The sequence below is a fragment of the Trichechus manatus genome, unplaced genomic scaffold (genome assembly GCF_000243295.1).
Source record: "Trichechus manatus latirostris isolate Lorelei unplaced genomic scaffold, TriManLat1.0 scaffold00164, whole genome shotgun sequence".
Taxonomy (NCBI): Eukaryota; Metazoa; Chordata; class Mammalia; order Sirenia; family Trichechidae; genus Trichechus; species Trichechus manatus.
The window spans coordinates 5123547-5148973 of record NW_004444100.1 but is presented as its reverse complement, the minus strand read 5'-3'; the positions used below and the strand labels follow the sequence as shown (position 1 = coordinate 5148973).

Below are 25427 nucleotides of genomic sequence, written 5' to 3'. Positions count from 1 at the left end.
TGAAGTGATCACATATAAGACCTGGAAAAGTCTGGCAGACAAGTCAAATGATAAATTTCAAGTTAAAGGCACAGATCAAATTACCTCTGGAGATAATGTAAGTGGTAATTATAAGGGTAAACTATATTATCTGGAGATCATATAAGATCAATGATCTAGATTCCTGGTAGCATTTATAATATAAAAATTGCAAATTATGTACTAAAAGAAACAAATAGTATTATGATTTCATTTATTTTGTTCAAATGTCCTAAATATTTGGCACAATGCATAGCTTGCCTTATTTAGAAACTACTTGATAAAAGTTATGGATTTTTAAAAGTGTTTTAAAAAAGTTATCAGGTTATAAAGTTTTATATCTGACTTCTATACTATTCCTCACTACTTTCCTTCCCTACTTCCCCAATTTCATCTTTTCTCCCTGCAAATCTAAAAATTAAATATCCTTTCTATTTTAATGCCAAATTAAAAGTACTCCACTAATAATAAGAAGCTAATATTAAACAAAAGATTTCCATTTAGCTATAACAGTCATGGCTTTAGGGTATTCTCAGGAGATACCCCAGAATAAAACAAATTCAAACACTCATATTTCATATAATAATATGCTTTTTTAAGATTACTGCTTACTCAAAAATTATTGTAATATACATTTTTAAAAATAATCTTCCCATATAATCACAAAGCAAAACAAGCAGAATATCCATCATTGATACAGAAACAATGACTGTGTACTTTTAACATAATAATATTCAGGTATTTTTTAATGACTATTTAAACCAATTTTTAATTATATATGTTACACTTAACAGTTGAAAAAAATACTGGCTCTATCTACCTACTACTTTTACTACAAAACATGATAACTTGTGTATTCTTCCTAACAGCACAATTATAAGGATAGAAACACAAAAGATATATACTAGATTGGTGAAGAAAGCATCAGAAAAATTTCTTCAGCCTTGGTTTATTGTCTTTTTATTTTCCTTTGCATATACACTGCAGTTGATTGGTTCCTCTTACATTATCCTTTCACTCTATTCCTGGTTAAAGACCTTTTGGGCATCAGGGCAATGACAGGTATACCATATTATCTACTGATGCTACTGAATTGGCCTAAATTACAGGTAAAAAAAGAATGAAATACTTGAGGTTAACGAAAGATACACAGAAACCGAGGCAGAGTTAAAAAAATATATATATATATATGAAAAGTGGTTGTATTCTACCTATAATTATCAGGAAACTGAAGCAGAGGTTCCTATCTGTACTTTAAACCATTAACACAGGATCAAAAATCAAGTCTGCAGCTCACTAATTATCAGGCTTTATGATTTTATTTTTTGGAATAAAGCTCAGTGTCATCTCTAACTAGTTTTAGACACCATATTTAATTCCAATGGAGAACTTATTTACCATCTGCATCTACAGCAGTTAAGAATGGCAAAGCTTTCTTTACTCCCTCATAAAGAGCCAGGATTGGGGGTGGGGGGGCAAAACCAAAGTTTCCTGTGTCTATACTCATGATTCCCACTGCCTCCCCAACCCTCCACCCCCTCCCCATAAACACTAGCTTCACAGAGAACCAAGAGACTACAGTCATGCGCTGCATAACGTCCATTCGGGCAACATCCAAGCACATGTTATGTCCGTGGTCCCATAAGGTTTTCTTTTTTTAAAGAGAAAGCACCTTTCCTGAGCCCAAACCCCCGGAGTGAAAGACCAGTGGGGCTCCAGGGCGCATCCCAATCCCTGCAGTGTCTCTTCCTCCCCCTAGCTTCATTCACCCACCCAGCAGCCATGTAGCTGTTCACTCCCTGCACAGCTGGCGTGGGTGCCAGCTGGGCCCAGGGGCTTGTGGGCTCCCAGCTCCAGGTGGCTGCACATCGTCAGGATGCGGCTGCATCAACAGGGCAGTGGCAGCCAGGGTGTGCCACTGTCAGCTGCACTCCCAGCACCCACACACCCACTCACCACTCAGTCACTGCCCTGCACCCAGAGGTGCACAAAATCTGGCCAGCAACTGCACACACTGCAAGGCTGGCCACCAGTATCCAGTGAATACACCTGGGGGGTAGCCAGCAGAGAGGGCTGCGGGGCCTGGGCTGCTCCTGCTTCTAAGGGTGGTGAAACAGTGGGCGGGCTGGGAGCATAACCCGGGGACTACCTGTATACAATGTGGTGTTCGCACAGCGTCCAAACTGCATAACATCCTAATTCACAGAACATATTGTAGACGTTAAGCAACGCATGACTGTACAGTCATCCCATAAAAGACAATTTTAACTTATCTCCTGACTCTTTGTACACCCACCTTCGCCAAACACACAGAACAATCAGTGTGTTGTTCGGCAAAGAAAATAAAGACGGTAAAATGAGGGCTCACAGAACACTTACTATTTTTAAGTCAAAATTCTAATATAGCATCAGGGTGTCAATTCATTCAAATTTTAACCTATTTGAGAATGTTCAAGCTATTGTTTAAAAGCATGATAGTACTTTTTCATTAACTTTAACCTCCTTATATCCTCTTAATTGCTCATGCTAACAGCTTTGTTGCATACTACTGCTTCTTATAAGAAGTAAATCCAGGGGCCATTCCACTTTATCTTAGATATAGTATTTACTAGTTTTCCAAGCATGACAGAATGGAAAAATATATGTATTAGAACAATTTATATTAATTTTCACAATCTGTGTTCCTTCTGTGAGCAATGCCTGATTCTATTAAAATTAACAAATTTCAGTTCAGTCCTATGCTTGAAAAAAAAACCAATGAGGGGCTAATTTACAAAGTATACAAGAATGTAATTTTATAATAAATCTTTCCAGTGTTTGCTATAACTGCATTACATGAAATGTTTCCCTTCACAGAAACACAGAAGGATAGCTCTTATAAAATGAAACAAAACTTTCTGTGTTCGTCTCTGGCAAGCAATGAAAAAATACAACTTGCTCACAAAAGGATCTAAAAGTGCTGCCTCAGGAGCATACACTACCGCTAGCATGCTGTATGAATGAGTGTTAGTGAGTGGCTACTATGTGGGAACTCTTCCTCTCTTCTCACACCAGTGAACCCATTTCATATAAAGCCTAAGAGAAAACTAAAGCCATTGCAAATGTGAAACTCAGCATGCTTCACTCAAATACTTCTAAAATAACCATTCTAAAGCAAAATTGGCAGACATCACCTCTTACAAAAAAAAAAACAAAATAAAAAACACAAACCAAAAGGCAAATACTGCTGTTCAGTCATCAGATGGACTTACAAAGGCAAAAAAATGTGACAACAGCAGCAGTTCAAGTAAAAATTTAAACACGCCCACTTTCAAGTTAAGACAAAAGTGAAGGGGAGCTATGATCTTTGTATCAGAGTCAAAAAGCTTAGGCATTATCACCATATGTTAATTCACTTTACAGTCATCAATGAGACTAGCATATATATTTTTGCACCTTGCGCTTGTAAAAGCAGATAAAATATTTAATATGTAATTTACAATGTATTTTACTAGCTCAGCATAAAGGATGTATATAGATTATATCAAAGTAGTAGACAGTTAGGGGCCTGTGCAAACCCTGCAAAAATAGTACTTCAGGTATCTGCTAATTAAAAAAACAAACACAAAAACAGTTTGCTGTTCAGAAGTGATACAATTAAAACTACCACAAAATACAAAGGGCTGCAAAAATGTGTATCATTCCAACAACATATATAAGTTATTAAATAAAAATTTGATTTAAAAGAATATAAATGAAGCCTTTAAGTAGGTCTTTTCTACATGCATATTATTTCTCATTAAAGAAAAAAATATGTAAAAAGGCCATTGGTAATTGCTTTGTTAACATTTGTAGAAAATGCCAATTCTCTGGTCACAAATTCCACTAGGCTTAGCACTTAAGGTCTCTGCAGTGTTATAAACGTAATTTAAAATACTGTTAATTCTATAACTCCATTGGTAAAATAACGTGACTTGGAATATGGCAGTCTTCATGTCGAGGGCAATGATCCACAGTTTGTGCGTGTGTGTGTGTGTGTTTTAATTTCTTATGTGTGAACAGTTATCCAGAAGAACAGCACCCTCCGCCACCACTCTGAGCTTGAGGTTCATCGTCGATAATCTGTACACCTCGCCTTGCAGCCCCTGGTTGACTGGAGCCATTGCCTTTTGCTCTCTCATCCACTTGTGCTGTTTCTATCATCCCTAAGAAAGGGAAAAAGCAGAAATTATTAGGACCACAATCTTCGACTTTTGTTTCTGTAATTTCAGAATAAAACCATGATAGATAGTTCTGACTTTCAACCAATAAGGAAACTAAAATGTAGTAAAGGTTTTGTCAGGTCACTTAATAGCTTTACCTGCGAGTTTTCAAAAAATTAGTATCATGCAGCAAGTGTATTTGTCCAGTGGTATGATCACAGTGACATCAATACAGAAGAAAATTTTTTGCTATGAACAAATGACAATATATAAGAATTATCCTTAAGATTTTCCAAACATACTTAGAAACATGTCTTCTAAGAAGTTAAAATCATTTTAAGTACAAGAGATTTTAAGGTACAGGATTTACTCTTCTACTAAGAATGTAACACTTTCAAGCAATGCCATTTGAAAAGAATGAGTTTGAGAGGAAAAAAAACAAAGCTGGAGGAATCCATCTGATTTTAAAAATTAGTATATAAAGCTATATCAATCAAGACTTTGATATTGGTGAGGGGAGAGACACAGAGATCAATGGAACAGAAAACAGAGTCTAGAAACAGACCCATGTATACAGTCACTTGATTTCTGACATATGTGCAAAGGTTATTTAATGGAGAAAGGATAATCTTTTCAAGAAATAGTATGAAATAAATATGTAAAAAATAAACCACAACCCATACCTCGTTACCATACACAAAAATTAACCAAAAATGAATTAGAGCTAAATGTAATACCTAAAACATAAAATTTATAGAAAAAAACACAGGAAAAAAATCTTTGTGACTCTGGGTTAGGCAAAGATTTCTCGGATTAAGACACAAAAACATAAACCATAGAACAAAAATTGATAAAATGGACTGCACCAAAATTTAAAACTTCTGCTCTTTGAGACACACTGTTCAGAAAAATGAAAATAGAAGACACAGACTGACAAAAAATATTTGTGAAGTACCTATCTGATAAGGAAGTAACTGAAGGAGTCCTTAAAACAGAACAAGGGTTCTGAAATTTGAGTTCAGAGACTGTCTCGAATAATGGTTTTCAAATTAAGGTGTGGAAGGCAATCCACTAAGAAAATATTACAAATTCTATTTCTACTTATTTTTCCTTAATCTTTCAAAATTTCTGTATAAAGTATACTTAATACTTGTATATGGCATATAATTTTTAAATACATATAAAGGGAGTACTCCATTTTTTTTTTTAATGAAAATGTGAGATTTATAAACAATCAAGAATCATGCTACTTAAAGTATGGTCCAAGGACCTGCATCATGACCACCTGGAAGCTTGCTAGAAATGAGACTCCTAAGCCCACACTGGACCTACTAAATCAAAACATGCATTTTAAACAAGACCTCCAAGTGATTTATATGCACACCTTAAAATCTGCAAAGCACCAATGTATAGCAGTGATTCTCAAGATTTAGGATGCATCAGAATCATATGGAGGGTTTGTTAAAACAGATTCTGGGCACCATTCCCAGAAACTCTGATCCAATAGAGGTTTGGGGTAGGGCCGAAGAATTTGCATTTCTAACATGTTCTCAAGCGATGATGGTGCTACTGGTCAAGGACCTCACTTTAAGGATCATTGATCTAGAATTATGAATGACCTTCAGCGATTCATAAAACTCCTGAAAGTTACTTCAAAGTTTGTGTATACGTCCGTTTTTCAGGAGAGGAAAATAGTGTTTCATCAAAGTCTCAAGAGTGTCCAAGGTCCATACATTCAATGACTACAATGTGACAAAGCCATTTTAATCCATTATTCCATAGACTAGAGTTTCCCTAAATATGGTACGCATTCTATTGGTGATATGAGAGGTGACTTTCAGGTTGTATGTAGGAAAAAAAAAGCTTATTTTCATTTCTTTTTAAAAAAATTTTTTTTAATATGGAAAATTTCACACACATATAAAAGTAGAAAGAATAGCATGATGAAAACCCACGTCTATCAACCAGTTTCATCTATGTTGCCGTCGATTGCTGTCAAGTCGGTTCCGACTCATGGTGACTCCCTGTGTGCAGAGCAGAACTGCTCCACAGGGTTTTTCAAGGCTGTGACATCACTTTCGGAAGCAGATCACCAGGCCTGTCTTCCAAGGTGTATCTGGGTGGGTTCAAACCACCAACCTTTTGGCCAGTAGTCAAGCACTTAAACATTTGCACCACCCAGGGACTCTATTAAAAAACAAACAAACTTGTTGCCGTTGAGTCAATTCTGACTTACAGCAACCCTACAGGACAGAGTAGAACTTTCCCATAGGGTTTCCAAGGAGTGGCTGGTGGATTCAAACTGCTGACCATTGGGTTAGCAGCCAAGCTCTTAACCACTGTGCCACCAGGGCTCCATAACTCCATTTATTCCCATTATTATTTTCAAGGAAATCCCAGACATATATAATTTCATTTGTAAATTATTTTGTTTCTCTAAAAGATAAAAAGCTCTTTGTTTAAGCATAATCACACCACCATAATCACACCTAAAAAAATAAACAATAGTTTCTTAAAATCAACAAGTGTTCATAATTCCTAGTTGTTTTATAAATGTTCTTTTTCTCTAGTTTGTCAAATCAGGATCCAGAAAAAGCCCATTCGCTGCAACAGGTTGTTATATTTCTTAAATTTGTCTTTATATATCCCACTTCCATTTTTACTTTCAAAAGTGATGCATTTATTTTAATGCATTTAGTGAGTATCATACATATGATTTCAATGCCATTAATTACTGTTTGAAACATGGCTACAGCAGGTATTTAAGCTTTAAAAAGTGAGTTAATTTAAAGAAAAAATATGAAGTAAATAATAGCACCAAAAAATATGAAAAGTTTTCAATGTGGTCATTAACAGAGGTTGGTAAAACATCACTTTAGGAATACTACCAATATTTTAAAAACACATTAAATCTAAATATACCTACTTTTACAAAGGTCAAGAAAGAGTTCTTCAATTCCTTTGTTCTGTTTGGCTGAAGTATGATAATGTTTTGCTCCCACAGATTCTGCATACCTAAAAAAAAAAGGTAACTTTGGTGACTGGTGTTTAAGTTTTTTCATGTTTTGTCATGACTGCTATTTATACTTTTTACAGTAGCAATGTTTGTGACTTACTATATTAACCCAAGTTCAGAGAAATAAGATTAGTTGTTTAACATATTTCTATAAAATGAACCAAATTTTATGTAAGAGTACAAATCTAACAAGATTTGAAATTTTTATAGATTAATTTGGAGCCCAAATACTTTAGCAATGTTTGTGACTCACTACCTATTTGATCCTGATGGTTTTCTTTTACATCACTCTTGTATTTTTTTACTGAAATAAAACAGCAAAGAATGGAATGTCTTTAAAATAGTGCCAAAAGCCCAGAAATTACCAATGTAAACACGCTTCTCTGAATCCAACAGATCAGTCTACATTAAGAGTTTGAGACTACCTGAATGTTAAAGCATGATGTGCAAAGAGGAAGATCCAAACGTCTACTAGGGAGTGATGGGGGCATAACACTTACGATTCTGCTTCTTGAATGGAAACGTGTCTCTCCTTTTCCAAGTCTATTTTATTACCTAATTTGGGAGGGGGAAAATCAATCTTTAATACTGATTAATTATTTATAAGCAAAAATGAAATTAAGCCAACTCATAATATACAACTGCCATTCTGATCACCTGTAAAAATACAAATCCCCAATCTGATTTCTAAATATCCTATAACTATAAAGTCAATGATGTGTGGGTTGATCATGGCTGTCAAGATAAATGCCTTCTCTTCCTTCAAATGGTTTAATAGTATCTCTCCTGAAGGTGCACCCTCTGTCAGAGGAAACAACTTTTCCAAAGAGAGGAGCACTATTCTTTGATTTAGCGTATATCATGAACTAAGACTTCCTAGGAAACCTAGTGGATAAAGCAATAATTCTTAGCCAAGTGAAAATGGTAAAAAATAACGGCAAGAATTTTCTATAGTCCTCAATCAACTTAAAAACCTGTTGCTGTCGAGCTGATCCTCACTCACAGTGACCTTTTAGGACAGAGAACTGCCCCACAGGGTTTCCAAGGAGAGGCTGGTAAATTCGAACTGTCAACCTTTTGGTTAGCAGCAACAGCTCTTAACCACTGCACTACCAGGGCTCTAGTCAACTTAGAGACAGTCAATAATTAAGGAAGGCTATCTTACCGGTTACTAAAATACATTAGGTTAGCCTCTTGGTTCCTAAGAGTACTCCGGTTTCCTGGCTGATATAAACTGGGTAAAATAAGAATTAAAATGTCTGGATTTTTAAGCACTCCACCACCATGAGGGGAAAAACTGTTTGAAAGACGCTAGAGAATTTAAGATGTGTGTATCATGGACATTCAAAATTACTGAAAATAAGTTTAACTTTCCTTAAACAATGGCACCAAACTGAGATTACTCTAACAAGCCAATAGAACAATGAAGGAGATTTCATGTGCTGTAATAATGTCTCTTTATCTTGCTGCTGGTCACACAGGTGTATTTAGTTCACGAAATAAATTTATAGATTAAAAAAAAGCCAGCAGACAAAAATGAAAGAACTGCAAAATGCAGATTCCTTACTGAATAGGAGACAGAAGTTAAGCTGACTTGGTTAAAAACACAGATTGCTAAAGGTATTGGAAATAACACATAGGAATGGGAAAAATACCCCAAAGAAGGACACTTGAAGCAAATATTTTCATTTTTTTCTATTATGATTTTTAGGGAGGAAAAAGGCAACACTATAAATGAGGTCATTTTTTCTTGGGACCTTACAGAGTCCAGAAGACAATTTCAGATATAGATATTTCCTAAACACTGAAGTAAGCATCCAATAAAAAATGCAATGCCTGGACTGAAAAGTTCAAGCCCAGGGGTTCTGTGTACTGAAGACCTCAAATAATTTAAGCATCTAATTGCTAGCAGCTGCAGGAACTATTTGAAACCCATAGCCTCAGGTTGCAAGAGAGGGAAGTAGACTATATATACTAAAGCTCAGCTGGTACCGACAAACTCAGTAATGAACTCTTCCTTCTTTGAAGAGTTATCTGTCCACCTCTGCAAGAAGTTCCATATTGGTTCTCATGTCCTATTTTTGTCAAAAAAATTTTAATTTGCTAAATATTATAGCCAAGTTCTTTGTTCTGTGCTGCAAAGAATGCAAAGCACACCACCTAGTGGCCAGTGACCCAAGCAACAGAGGCACAAGATTCTTTCACACTAAAGAGATAAAATAAGATTGTCCCTACAGATGGCAAGGAGGCTTTTGTTCAAATTAACTAAAAATGGTTTTGTTTTTTGGTTTTTTTTAAGATTTGTAATACCTCTTGTTCCAAATTCCACTAGAATCACCAATCCCTATTGAAAGAATAAGGATAGGGAAAGCACGCAATCACCTCAGGGCCTCAAATGAACACTTGGGAGAAATTATTCAGACACTGCTTTATTATTTAATTATATTTTAATAAGTTGTTAGATTATTATTAAAACGTATTTTCATAACAACTATTACTTTAAACAAACTAATCTGTCAGTGAATGTCTTTTCAAAACTCAATCTTTTTTAGCTTTCATATCCTTTTAAAAGCAAAGCAGCTAAGAGATTAAGGCTCACACTTGTTTCAATACTAGAGTACAGCTGAGATAGTGCTGGGATGAGAAAAAAGCATGTGTGGCAATTCATTTTGTGAAAATTTATTTTGCAGTTAAGATTTGTGCACTTTTTTATATATATTTCTTACATAAAAAGTTCTAAGGTCACACTGAGTTTGATTTCAGTCTAAATGTGAGAAAAATACTTTATCAAAATTAGTAAAAACATAGCTGCCTTTCTGAAAACAACATTGAGTTACCATCAAAAGTCTTCATGCAACAGTAACATGATTATCTACATGAGATTGTGGTATCCCATTAAACTTGGTAAGTTGTTCCCAAACACCAGTGTATGTAGAGGCTAAATCAGTATTACAGCACAGTGCCTGGCACAAAGGAGCCACTCATAAATATCTGTGGAAGAAAAGGTGGAATGAAAAGAGAAAACTAATCAATTCCTAGTCCCATGCATAGAGGTTCTGATTTAGAATACCTGGGATGAGGCCTGTTGAAAGTTTCCCAGGTTATCCTAAGGATAAGCCAAGTCTGGGAACAAGGGACTAAGTTGGCTCTCAAATTTCTCCCTACTATGAATGCCAACAAAATTCCATGTCACACTTGCCAACAGGAAAAAAAGAGAGAGCTTTTTATATTTCATACTAATAACTAATAAACATTAAATAAAATTAAATGAAGAATATTTGACTATACTTGAGGTAATAAGCTACTAGAGCCAACATTTCTAAACTTTTCTATTATATGAACATAAAGAACATGAAGTTTAAATGAACAATTTATAAACTTATGTAACCCAGCTAATTTTTAATTAATGTTACTCTGTGACCTTGGTCAAGTAACAGGCTTCTTCAACTTTCTCAAGTATATATTAGTCATTTCTCTTTCCCTCTTCTGAGAGATGCTCAGAATTCCAAACAGTCAAATCTTCAGTCATTCATCTACTATGGTCAGCAAGTCCAACACACCAGATAAAGCCAGACAAAACTTACTAATGACTAGCTGAAGTTTTGGCCCCAAATTCCAACGTGCTCTCTTACCCTAGAAATATTCTCACCATCAAGTCTAACACACAGCGTCTAGACTAAAAAGCAGGCCAAATCATCCACCTCCTTGGCCTTTTCACCACAGACTTGTACCCTGATCTGTGACTGTTACGTTTACCAATCTAAGGGCGACAAGACGCAGGAAAAGTAAACTCAAGTTTAAAAAAAAAAATACTCAAGGCTAAAAACAAAATTTTCCCAAGCTGACCATTCTTTTCTTTCATTTCCCCAAATTTGTCTGCTGTCCACTAAAACTACCCTGGTTTCTTCCAAGCCATTGTTATTATATCAGCCATGTAAAAAGGAAGAAAACAGAATATGGTTATACATCATTAAGGCTTAATAACATAAGCATACGGGCAGGGACTGACTCCAATTCAACTCCCATCTCTGAGAGCTGGGTGATATTGGGCAAGTTATTATTTACAAGGGTCAGCTTAGCTTCCTCTACAAAGCCCTCATAGGGTTATGAGGATTACATGAGATAATGTGTAATGAGTAAATAGCATAGCATCTGGTATACTTTTATTGTTGTTAGGTGACACTGAGTCAGTTCCAACTCACAGCGACCCCATGCACAACAAACAAACACTACCTGGTCCTGTGCCATCCTCATGACTATTGCTATGCCTGAGCCCATTGTTGCTGCCACTGTGTCAGCTGATCTTGTTGAGGGTCTGCCTGTTTTTTGCTGACCCTCTACTTTACCAACTATGATGTCCTTCTCTAGGAACTGATCCCTCCTGATAACATGTTCAAAGTCTGTGAGATGTAGTCTCGCCATCCTTGCTTCTATGAAGCATTCTGGTGGTACTCCTTCCAAGACAGATTTGTCTGTTCTTTTGGCAGTCCATGATATACTCAATATCCTTTGTCAACACCACAGTTCAAAGGCATCAATTCTTCTCTGGTCTTCCTTACTCACCGTCCAGCTTTCGCATGTATATGAGGCAACTGACAATACCATGGCTTGGTTCAGGTGCACCTTAGTCCTCAAGGTGACATTTTTGCCTTTCAACACCTTAAAGAGGTATTTTGCAGCCAATCTGCCCAATGCAGTTCATCTTTTGATTTCTTGACTGCTGCTTCCATAGGCACTGACTGTAGATCTAAGTAAAATGAAATCCTTGACAATTTCAATCTTTTCTCCATTTATTATGATGTTGCTTGTTGGTCCATTGTGAGGATTTTTGTTTATGTTGATGTACAATCCATACTGAAGGCTGTGGTCTTTGATCTTCATTAGTAAGTGCTTCAAGTCATTTTCAGCAAGCAAAGTTGTGTCATCTGCATACTGCAGGGTGTTAATGAGTCTTCCTCCAATCCTGCTATCCCATTCTTCTTCATACAGTCCAGCTTCTCAGATTATTTGCTCAGCATACAGACTGAACAGGTATGGTGAAAGGATACAACCCTGATGCACTTTCCCTGACTTTAAACCATGCAGTATCCCCTTGTTCTGTTCCAATGACTGCCTCTTGATTCATGTTCAAATTTCTCATGAGCACAATTAAGCGTTCTGGGATTCCCATTCTCTGCAATATTATCCATAATTTGTTATGATCCACACAGTCTAATGCATTAGTATAGTCAATAAAAAACAAGTAAACATCTTTCTGGTATTCTCTGCTTTCAGCCAGGATCCATTTGACATCAGCAATGATATTCCTGGTTCCACATCGTCTTGTAAATCCGGCTTGAATTTCTGTCAGTTTCCTGTCGAAAAACTGCTGCAGCTCCTTTTGAATGATCTTCAGCAAAATTTTGCTTGCATATGATATTAATGATATTGTTTGATAATTTCCACATTCAGTTGGATCACCTTTCTTGGGAGTAGGCATAAATATGGAATCTCTTCTAGTCAGTTGGCCAGGTAGTTGTCTTTCAAATTTCTTGACATAGACGAGTGAGCACTTCCAGAGCTGCATCCGTTTGTTGAAACATCTCAGTTGGTATTCTGTCAATTCCCAGAGCCTTGTTTTACGCCAAGCCTTAGGTGCGGCTTGAACTTCTTCCATCAGTACCATTGGTTCCTGATCATACGTTACCTCCTGAAATGGATGAACGTCAACCAATTCCTGCACTGTTTAATATTTTCCCCATAGAATCCTTCACTATTGCAACCCGAGGCTTGAATTTTTTCTTCAGTTCTTTCAGCTTGAAGAATGCTGAGCGTGTTCTTCCCCTTTGGTTTTCTATCTCCAGGTCTTTGCACGTGTCATTGTAATACTTTGTCTTCTCGAGCTGCCCTTTAAAATCTGCTGTTCAGCTTCTACTTCATCGTTTTTTCCTTTTACTTTAGCTACCTGACGTTCAAGAGCAAGTTTCAGAGTCTCTTCTGACATCCATTTAGGTCTTTTCTTTCTCTACTGCCTTTTAACGACCCGTTGCTCTCTTCATGCATGATGTCCTCGATGTCATTCCACAACTCATCTGGTCTTGGGTCATTAGTGTTCAACGCGTCAAATCTATTCTTGAGATGGTCTCTAAATTCAGTTGGGATATACTCAATATCGTGCTTTGGCTCTTGTGGACTTGTTCTAATTTTCTTCAGTTTCACCTTGAATTTGCATATGAGTAATTGATGGTCTGATCCACAGTCAGCCTCTGGCCTTGTTCTGACTGAATACCGGTGGCATAGCTTCCAGCATCACAGCAATGCACAAGCCCCCACAGTATGACAAACTGATAGATGCATGGGGAACCAGAGAGAAATTCCAAAAGTTCAAGAATGAGTTCTAGAGTTCCTTTATTCCTCCCATTAAGAATATTTCTCCACCCTAGCATCATGATCTAATTGTATCCTTGGAGTAAAATTTGTCTTTGACTGAAAAATGTGTATAGTTAAACGTATAAAACAAGAACACTGGCTTAAGTCACTGGTTTTAATTTATTTTAAAGTAGTTCCTGCACTGTTTATTTCTAATCAAAATCTTATGTTAAAAAGTAAAGGTCTAGTTGAAGCAATGCTCAAGGACTTGAAGCCTCATGTTTTTACCTTCTCCCTTGCTCTCCAGGGCATCCCTTGAAGTATAGAGTTTGAATCTCCCAGAAAATAACAGTCAAATCCTAAAGTATTCTAAAATATTAAACACCATGCTTTTTCCTTTCTCATATAATGTTAAAATGAAAAGTACTTTTTAATATTTCTTTAGGAAAACATTCAGGAAATAAATGATATGTATATATTTTAAAAATAATTATGCTTACCAACTATACATAAACAGATTTCATTTCCCAACATTTTCCGTAATTCTTTGACCCAGTTTTTTACCTGTGTATACAAAAGAGCAGATATTAAAACAAATCCTGTTATAGCAACTACCATTACAACACCCTAAAACCTAACATTGTCAGAAAATTTCAGAATTGTATCCAGCAGCTATATATTTAGTTATTATAAGGAATAATTCACTGTAGAATCACTACCAGCTTATATTGTAAACCACACACACACACACACACACGAATCTCTCTCTATATATCTATAAATGGATACACACAGAAGCACCTCTAATTAAAAGTTTTCATAAATCTTCCAGAGATCCAAGTAAAAGCAATTTACCAGAGTAACATCTTATCAATTCCAGCCTCTGGAGATACTTGGATAGAGACACTTTGGATTTAGAAATACATGGCTGAAAGCAGTCTTTTGAACCATAATTTGCTGCTAAATAGTAGGTGTAGGAGCTTCCGTGTTAAACAGTTAAAGAAAAAAAAAATGTATATGAGCACCAAAAAAAGAAAAGGGTAGCAAAATAAATTTTCATCATTGAGTGTGTAACAGGGTTTCTCAACTACAACATCATTGTCATTTTGGCTCAGATAATTTCTTTGTTGTGGGGACTGTCCTAGTATGCAATGTACAATGTTTAGCAACGTCCTTGGCCTCTACCCACTAGACACCAGTAGCACCTCTCCAATAGTGACAACCAAAAATGTCTCCAGACATTGTCAAATGTCCCCTAGCAGGCAAAATCACCCCCTAGTTGAGAAGCACTGGTATACGCTATCTCCAGTAACAAACTAATTCCCATTATGGATCAAGCACAGCAGTAGGAAGAGCTGGGAATAAACTGGAATTAGGTAAATCAATCTTTTGACTCATGACTTTAAATACTGTGATTATAAAAAAAATTCCAGGATAAAGAACAAACTTGGACACTTTTCATTTTTGTAACAGAATTTAATTTATATGTAATCAAATTACACAGAATTTACACAACTTCCTAAAAAAAATGCATACGCATCTATAAATACAACACTACATTAGATCTGTGGTAAGCACTTAGTGGGCATCTGGTTCTATGGTACAAATGTAACAGTTCCACACTCCCATGCTCTGCAAGAATGCAGAGGAACTGTCTTTAATAAACCACAAATCCTTATAAAAGGTAATCAATATCACCATTTTATAACAGCAATGAACGAAGTTTTCTAATGTAGCCCCATCTTTTTGTTTCACTCACATTTATATATAAAGTTCTCAGCAAACCATTTAAGTACCATCTTAGTTGATAGTACTGGTATAAATTGTACGTCCTCATTACCTCAAAAGAAATATGCCCAAATCCAGTAATGTTATTACTCTACTCTCCGCACATGTAATACCACAATTTACTAATCTAACCAATTTTTTTAAAATTTGTTATTCATCTCCAATTAGATCCTACCTATTCACTACACCCATATATTTTGTGGTGATTTAAAGATGGCCACAAATTCTTTACCACTCATGAATCTGAGCTAGCCTTGTAACCTGCTCTGACCAAGAGAATGTGGCAGAAGTGATCCTGTGCAGTTCTAGACCTAAGTCTAAGAAGGCCTGGCAGCTTCTGCTTTCACACTCTTGGGATGCAACTGTCATATAAGAAGCTTGGGCTAGAATACAGAATAACGTGAGTACTTGTGGAAAGAATCCCTGGAGAATAAGATACCCATGGATGAGAAGCCACATGGATGAGAACCAGGCCTTCTTAGATGGTCCAGTGACAGCCAAGTTCCCAGTTCACTACAGCTACACGAGCGACCCCATTGAGACCACACGAAGCAGAGAAACTGCCCAGTCAACCCACAGAATAGTGAGAAATAATAAACTGTTGTTTTAAGGCATCAATTTTGGGAGATTTGTTACACAGCAATAAGTAACTTTTCAACCTAAAAGACTCATCCTTCTCTTAATAAAAACTAAAACCATTTCTTTTCATGCATAAAATCAGAAAGGAATTACAAATAGCACCAAACAGCAGCTCCAAAATAGTTTTAAAGAATCATTAGCTCTGCAAGCTACTTGTTTTCATTTTTCTACTCCTTGTACTAAGTTTTTCTCCTCATCAATAATAATCCAAGGGCTAACATATATCTGCTCCACCAGATTCAACTGGAAAAACAAACTAGAAAGGCAATCAATTTCAGCATGAACAAACCTATAACTCAAGGCTAGAAAAGCTTCTGCCTTGGAAATTACCCTCTTTAGTTATACATCCCTGACTTATTTGAAAAGGGCTTTTAGGAGGACAGGTCAGATAAGTAACCCATCCTGACTGTGAGAATTCAGAGATAAGTTTACTGGCAACTCATTTTTGATCTCGAGTAACTTTACAAGTCCTGTACTTGCAGTGTACATCAGAAGAAGGGTGAAAAAACAGAGAAGCTTTAAAATAATATCTAGCCTGTTCCTTTAAAATTTATATTATAGTCTCCAGGATATTTAAGAAGAAGAAAGGGCTTAAACTTAGTTCAGTTCCTCCCTTTTCCTCTTCACAGTTAAGAGAGCCTGTGCAGCCACACTAAGTCTCCAGGTACCCAGTGGGTGTGTAACAAAGAAATGTTTGTGATTTTTTTTTTAACAGGGAGAAAAAAAAAGTCCCTATATTTTTCTGAAGCTTTATTTCTAAACATGATAATTTCACTTTCCTAATTTCTGAGAAAATGTGCAATAAAGTATTAATAACTCTAATATGAATTTAAAAATATGAGTGTCACCATTTATGTATAAAAACTATATACTTCACTTTTAAAAACAAGATTAATCACATTAGTGAACAAAGGCATGTTAATGGAGACTTGAAAAATCAGTGTTGTTCTTCTGATTAAGTCATCTACCCATAAGTAAACAGAATACCTTCTGAAAAGAATCTTCATCTGTTATGTCATAAACTAAAATAGCTCCATTTGAATCTCTGTAGTAAATTGGACCCAACGCATGAAATCTCTCTTGACCTGCTGTATCCTAAATAAAGCAACAAACACGTATTAGATCAGAAGAAAAAAATATATCTGGTACATTTCAACTATGGTGAACTTATGTCTAATTGGGAAGTAGGGCATGGAGTCACAGATAACCCAAAACACTGTTAAAAGAAACAAAACAAGGTACAGAAAAATTTTAAGAGCCAAATTATAGCCAATATTTAATGCTTTATTATTATACAAACATAATTTCTCCCCTCTCAACCTCCTTCCTCCTCAGCAACCTCCCCAACCCCACTGAAAAACCAGTTCAGATGCCAGAGAAACACAATGACCAGCACTATAAGCCAGCTGCCCATGGAACAGGCCCTGCCTTAAACTTAGATTCCCCGAAGAGGTGGGAGATAAGGAAAGGCAGGCTGTTGGCCCATTCGGTCTACTATCTGAAGTGGAAGCCCTCTGACTTGACCCTTCCCAGATGAAAAGTTACAATACCAATATTCAAATATTAAATTCTTTTCAAGATACAAATTCTAAACCAGATTTTAGAAAAAATGGTTTTTTTACCCCTAATCCCGACCAAAAAAAAAAAAACTTTTGGCTAACTTTCAGTTAACAATAACAGCAACAAAATAAATCCAAAAATTAAAATTCTGATTCTGTGAGCCAATTAGTTATTAGAGAACCAAGAACAGGCAGAAACCTCCACTCATATAGTTGAAAAGATTAACTTACCCATATGGCAAGGTTTACTCTTTTCCCACCAATATTTAACTTCTTTGTTAAGAAAGATGCCTAAGAAAAAAGAAAGATACATCAAACAATATTTCATATAAAATAATGTTTCTGATCTTGACAACTATATGACAGCTATATATGTATGAATCATACCAATGTGAAACTCAAGCTATCTGGGAGAAAAAGTGATCAATAAGCTTTTATTAATGACCAAACATTTTCACTGAAGACAGATTATTGACATTCTTATCTAAGAAAAAGATATTTTAGTTTATGAACTCAAATCATAAAAATACAAAGAAAAAGGTAATTAAGTACTTTTTATTAGTTTTTCCCCTATATATGCAGAGTAAAATTTTTCTTAGAGCATTTAATTTGATGCCACCCTAGCTACTCACTACAGAAAGAAAGAGTCTGATTTCTAAGACATATAAAATATGTTTACTGGTGGTTTATTTAACCATATGAATACCAATATTATTCAAAATGTTTCTGCAATTATTTAATAATTCAATTATTTGATATACACAGTATTTAATAACTGTCCTAGGTACCAATGTCACAGATATGAAAGGACATAGTTCCAGCCTTCAAGGAGCTTAAAGTCTACTGGAGAACTAAAAATGTAAAAAAAAATTCAATACTAAGTGATAAATGATAAAATGAAGAGTCTTGCCAAGTATACTCGAAGGAGAGTGCTAAGAAAGGAAATGCAAAGCCTGGCTGAAACCTTCAAAGAGAAAGGGATGATCTCTCCTTTTGTAGGTTTTTCCTGACAGATGGGTGAAGCCACTGAAGCCTGAAACACATGACCCCACCCCTCCACCCTATAGGGAACTCGAAGTTGGTAAGGTCAATACCAGAGGTGAGATCACAAAAATAAGCAAAGGCTGATTCAAAAAGGTCCTAGAATTCCATGTCTAGTAGTGTAAACTTTAGCTTGTGGGTCTTAATGAACATGTCTCAAAACATTAAACACATACCAAAAAAGTATTACAGTCAGGTATATTTGGCAAATGCTGCATATTGTTCTGTAGCCCCTTTTTAGATTCACACGCACATTAGTACAATGGAAGCTGGTTAATTGCATCTATCCCAGCATTTCCCAAATTCATTTGACCACAGAGCTTCTTTTTTCCTGGAGAAATACCTATTGTATCCTAAGGAATAACTATTAAGAAATAGTACTGTTGACAATGGAGAATACTGAAGGGTTTTAAGCAGCAGAGAAATAGTAATATTTGTATTTCAGAACACAACTCTGGGATAGAAGTGGAGATTGGTCTGGAAAGGACAGGACTAGTCTTGGGAGATAGAAGGCTTCTATAAAATTAGAGAGAAAAACAAAAAAGGCCTGAACTAAGACCATAAAGAAAGAAAAGAGAGAAGAGAATCAAGAATTAATGAAGAGGAAATGTTCTCCGAACCCAGAGAATGAGTTGGCATACTTAAAAAGAAACAGAAAGCAGAGTTCAGAGACATATATAGTTACATTTGGGTGTTATCTATTAGCACAAAAAGGAGCCCTAGTGATGCAATGATTAAATGCTCGGCTGCTAACCCAAAGGTTGGTGGTTCAAACCTACCCAGCAGCTCCACGGGAGAAAAGACCTGGCAATCTGCTCTGTAAAGACTACAGCCTAGAAAACTCTATGGGGACAGTTCTACTCTGTCACACTGGGTCACTACGAGTTGATGGCACCTAACAACAACATTAGCAGAAAATACAGAGAAGGTAAGACAGATAAAAAGTTAGGATACTACGTTACTACTGAAGTAGTAGAAACCTAGATTTCAGAAAGGCCTTTTTGCTATCGGCACACCAAGGAAAATTAGAACTAAGAAAAGGCCACTGGATTGGGTGATTAACTAGAGGCTACATATAGATGAAAATGGCAGAGCTGAGACTAAATCCAGGAATGTCTACTTTCAAGGCCCAAAATATACTACTCAAGATATTTTATTAAATGAAACAAAAACTATATAGAAAAGGGTAAAAAAAAAAAAAATTAATAGCAAAAGAAACAACTTGGAAAATAAGAAGACCAAATATATGTAATGACAATAAATGTGAATAAAGGACTTCTCTCACTCATGTAAGACAGAGGCTAAGGATATGAACTTTGGAGAAGACAGACCTGGAATTGAATCTCAACTTTGCCACTTTCTAGCTGTGTAATTTATTTTACCTCAACCATTTTCATGGTTTCAATATCAATGCTATGCAGAAGAAACTCAAAATCTGAATCCTATCCAAATACTTAATGGATAGGCCAATTTAGATGTCTCTCTTCTTTCAGACGTATTTAAAACCGAACCATCTTCCCTCCAAAACTGGCTTTCCACTCCGATTTCAGTACTTTGATCATATTCTCCAAGTCACTGAGGTTTAAAATCTTAGAATGATTGAGTCTTTTCCTCCCTTGCCATTTCATACCTGCATATTTCCTCTGGGGCTCTACTACCACCAGTCTCATATTATGTCATAATGTAAAAATCTCTGGTCTCGCTTCACACTCTGCTCTGCCCTGCATGCCAGATTATCTTCACAAAGTCTCCCAGATTAAAAAAAGGGAAAAAAAAAATTTATCATAACTCACAGATGGGTTCCCTACTAAGTTTTCATTCTTAAACTATCATTTAACTATCTTTTTAAACTACATCCCTAGTGCTGGCTACTGTTATAATAAACTTTTTGTCATAGAGTTTTGTGGGGATTTCTCAACAGAGGGAAGTGCATTAGAGCTGGTAAAACTCCCGTTTTTCCTTTCTACTATCCCCTCTGAAACTTACCACCATCCTGCTATGAGGTTAACGGATAGTGTTAAGTCTCTCCTAAGGAACCATGAACATACAAAACAATTTTACGGAAAGGGTACTCATCAGTGTAGATGATAACAAAAATAAATGTAAATAACCTAAGTGTCCATAAATAGGGAATTACTGAAAAAGTATACACATATGGCTCATCTACACAGTGAAACACTACACAACCATTTCTATTACTATTGCTAATACTAGCTAACATTTATTGCATGCTTACTTTGTGCCAGGCACTGTGCTAAGCACTTTTACAAAATCATTCACAAGCTTCTCTTTAAGGTGGTAGAAGTTGGAGAGACCTAATCTAAAAAGTCTTAAAACCTTTACATCCAAGGACCTCTACAATTTGGCCACATCTATCTTCCTAAAATAGTTTCCACTATTTTTCTACTTATTCTCCAACTTACATGGTTGATTTCACATTCCCTCTGTCCGTTCATAAAATTCCCCTCTAACTAGGCCCTATTCTTTTTTTCTCTCTGAACCCCACCTACCCAAGTCCAGCTCATGACCTTTTCTTCCTTGAGTATTTAAGTTTTCTTATACTACCCACACAATCCACACTGAATTTCTCTATCCTGAAGAATTTTAGGGAACCTAATCTTGTAATATACAGCACACTGCCTTGTACTCTAAGTCATCTTCTCATGGGTAGAAGTCTTCTGTTCAACTAGATTTCGTATTTTTATATATTTAACACTTTCACAGTGCTTACAATGAACCAGTGTTCTAAGAGCTTATCATTTAATTCTTATAACACCCTGTGAGACAGATATGATTACTCAAATATTACAGACGTGAAAACAGAGACATGGGCAGTTAAGTATGTTGCCCAACATCACAAAGTAATGGAAAGAGATTTGGAATCCAAGCAGTCTGGTTCCAGACATGACTCATAACTACTATACTATGGTACCTTCCAGACTGAGGTCTGAGCTCTTTATTACTTCTTCTCTAGTAGAAGCGCAGAGAGCCATAACGTCCCTGCCCGCAGCAGATAAATATCATTATTGAAGATAAACATGACTACACTATGTGCCTAGGTAGATCAGTGTAGGCATAACTCGATTAATGTAAGAGATGTGCTTCTGTAAGTTTCCTTATACACTAAATTATTTCAACTCAAATACTTCAAACATTAGTAACACATTATCAAAGGATCCCTACTAAATCTTCCCCTCTCCCAATAATGAAAAACTTAAGCCCAATGCTATGGACAGATTCCTTCTGTGATATAAATCATTTCATTTTATATATATCTTAAGTTATAAATATTATCTTAAAGAACACTTTCTGTTTAAGAAATATAACTATATGTGAAAATAAAACTGAGAGACTTTACTTACTATCAAGATAGCAGTAAAGAGTCAAATGGCTGAAATTTATCTCTTCTTTAATCACCCTTATGAGGCATACTTAATTTAACCAGACTACTGAGATATCATTTGTATTTATAATACTTACTCTTTCTCAGTGGTTATGTGGCAGTAGGATGGCGGGTGGGAGGGTGATTATGGACTTCTTTCAGAATCTGATGAAAGCTATGAACCCCTTCACTCCAAAGAAAACTGATCATATGCATATACCAAAAACAATCTCCACACACTTTCAAGAAATTAAAAAATCCCTGGCGTCCCTGTGAAAAACTCCCCATCTAGAAAGGGGAGGGGGAAAATGGCATTAAACCCTATCAGTGCAAAAGGTTCTAGGAACACAGGAAGCAAAAAACAGTACACATTATGTGTCGAGAACTGTGCTTGGGGCTTTCTCATTTGATCTTTACAACAACTCCAGGAAGTGGGTAATTAGCCTCATTTGACAGTTGTGAACCTGAGACTTAAAGAAATACAGTGACTCACCCAAGGTCAGACAGCTCAGTCAGTGCAGTGGGTGGAAGCCTGTCTGACTCCACAGTGCTTTTCCCACTGCCACCTCTTCTAGAACACACTCACGCATTTCTTAACCTGGGACTCTTCCACTTAGATGCTAAGAGTTCCTGGACACCAACTTAACTCCCAAAACATTCTCAAAGGAACAAGGATCAAGGTAATGGTACATTTCCCACCCTACTGGTATAAACTCTGAGATACAGCATCATTACCTCTTCTGACCCCAATGATTTCATCTTCCAAACTTGAAAATTAAAAAAAAAAAAAAAAACTCATTGGCTCAGGCTGTCATCTGTCGTTTGCACTTGATACTTATTTACCAAACATCTTATCTGAAATCATCCTGGATGACTTAAAAAAAAAATAAGACAAATAATAGGAACAAATTATCTCTGCCAAATAAAGTCTTTTAAATCAATTTTTTGGTTCTTTGTTAGCAGTATCACATGCTGTGTTTGTCAACTACTGACAAAGCAAAGTATCTAAAGCAGCATTATATAACTATAAGGAATTTGTTGAAAACAACACAGGAACTGAACTGTGGACAATTCAAATACTTCTCTGTCTTTATCTAACATCTACTAAGTTCAACAGACTTTCATTAATAGGTAGGAGTGGATGTGAGCATGTATATAATAGTTAAAATATTTTTGCTAGAGTCACTAAAACGCGTTCAGGCTTAAGTATTTAAAGTATCTATCACCACTTCTAGACTTAAAGACATGAGAGGATTCAGGCAGACAATTTATAAAATTAGTCCTCTGTAGCACAGCAATAAAAATTAGCTACTAGAAAACTAAGCTGGTGCTCCAGTACTTCTACATTTCTTAACCTTAGGTAATAAAAAAGAGGGCTAATAATCAGTTTAGAATCAAGTAAAAACTTTCAAAAGGACAGCCAAAATCATTGCTAAGGAGTAGCTTAGAGTCCCTGAGCAGTGCAAACGGTTCATGCACTTGGGTGCTAACCAAAAGGTTGAAAGTTTAAATGCAACCAGAGATGCCTTGGAACAAAGGCTTGACTAACAATTTACTTCCAAAAAATCAGCCATTGAAAACCTCATGGAGCACAGTTCTATACTGACACACATGGGGTCTCCATGAGTAGGAATCAACTTGACAGCAACTGGTATGGTATGGTAAGGAGTAGCTGAAAGCACAAAGCAGAAAATGGCAGTCAGATATGGAATACTAATATATTACAGATTCATAGCCACAATTCAGAAAAATTGTCTTGAAAATCACCCAGCCCTCTACAGTCCACATATATCTAGTAAAACACTAAGGGAAGAAAAAGACCTCACCTATTCTATTTTATAAAGATATTATAATGAATTGCCTGAATCAACACTGATGTGGCTTTCAGAGCTACTTAGAAGGTATTTCAGATATTTAAAATATTAATTTTACAAACAAGGAAACCAAGATTTCTAGGCCAGAGACTATGATGCAAACTGTAAAACCAACTCCTAGAACTTGAATGCCAGATTCTCCCCAAGAAGATTTAAAAAAAAAAAAAAAAGGGCAGTAGACTTAGCTTAAGAAAAAATGGTACACCACTACGTCGGTGACCTCAGAAATTTAAGTGTCAGGTTCCTCATCTGCCGAACTGTCAGGATACTACCTACTCAGGTAACCTTACAGCACTGCTTTACTAGTTAAATGACAGGCACCCATCCTAGACCTTCAGGAGGCAGATAGGTAGAATTCCACTAACAGAACTCTAAAAGGGAAGATGACTGTAGGTTTTCTGGTTATGAACAATGTTACTTTTTACAAAGAGTAGTCAAAAGGTATAGAGGGCACTTAAACTAAATTTGAACGCATAATCTCAATACGTCAGTCAGTAAGGAAAAAATGGGGTAAAGGAAGTAAGTGATCATACAGCGGCAGACATAAAGAGGACACACAAAAGACAGGAGGTGTTTACAACCAAAATGGCACAGTCATTTAACAATAAAGGCAGGACAGCTAACTGATGGCTAATGTAATGTCAGAATAAATTATGAGTAACAAGAGCTACCTCCCTCCAAGTAATGTTTTGAAACAAAAAGATTAAAGGAGTCCAGTGCTCCTATTAAACTGTTAGCCTTCACAAAAAGCCCCCTGAAGGCAAGAGAAAGACTTTGCTCATCTTTATACCCCCCAGCTAGCACGTTTGATATATAACAGGTTTGATATGTTTCTTAAATTTAATTGCTTAGGTTCAGCAGTATTGCCTTAATAAACATCAAAGAAAAGCAGTAACTCCCTCACTCCAATAGTCTTTCTTATCTGTCAAGTTTATCAAAGCCTCAAATTGGGAGGAAAACAAACAAGAGGGCTTGGATGCTCTGAGTTCAGGTTTCCTGGGCCAGGTAAAGGATACTGAGTTCCCACAGAGCTTACCTACAAGATTACTCCAAAACTTTAACTAACCTAAGAGGAACTCTGGGAAAAGGAAGCAGTACTGAAACACCAAACCATGGCAAATGCCACCAATTTTTAAATGTAGCAATCTCTTGGAGACAACAATAGGTTCTCAAAATAAATCACTTGAAATTAATCTCATGACCTTTTTGGACTGAGTTACCATGAAGCAAAATTAAGCACCAAATATTCAGTCAACAGCAAACATTTCTTAAACATACATATGCCAGGTACTGTGTGAGGCACTTTGTATACGATGGGTCTCTATTCAACCTACACAAAAGTTCTATAAGAGAGGTTGCTGTTGATGTTGTTCGGTGCTGCTGAGTCGCTTCCGACTCATAGCGACCCTATATACAACAGAACGAAACAATGTCCTATCTTGCGCCATTCTCACAATTTTTGTATGCTTGAGACCATTGCTGCAGTCACTGTGTCAATCCATCTCATTGAGGGTCTTCCTCTTTTTCACTGACCCTCTACCAAGCATGATGTCCTTCTCCAGAGACTGGTCCCTCCTGATA

The 25427-nt window shown here is 36.2% G+C and overlaps 1 protein-coding gene across 2 annotated transcripts in view; it reads right to left on the bottom strand.

Annotated features, from left to right (window-relative positions):
- Nucleotides 1–401: 401 nt before the first annotated feature.
- The window catches only part of RAB21 (RAB21, member RAS oncogene family), a 30140-nt gene continuing 5114 nt past the window's right edge, over nt 402–25427 (bottom strand). Inside the window, exons 2-7 of one of the 2 annotated variants that reach the window (XM_004386452.2) lie at nt 17781–17840; nt 16978–17085; nt 14064–14127; nt 7716–7770; nt 7126–7214; nt 402–4202 (exon numbers count right to left, since the gene is read on the bottom strand). In XM_004386452.2, the coding sequence (XP_004386509.1) occupies nt 4060–4202; nt 7126–7214; nt 7716–7770; nt 14064–14127; nt 16978–17085; nt 17781–17840 (519 nt within the window). In that variant the 3' untranslated portion in view covers nt 402–4059. Of the gene's footprint in view, nt 4449–7125; nt 7215–7715; nt 7771–14063; nt 14128–16977; nt 17086–17780; nt 17841–25427 lie in introns of both variants that reach the window. The other variant, XM_023740839.1, reaches the window with a different exon arrangement.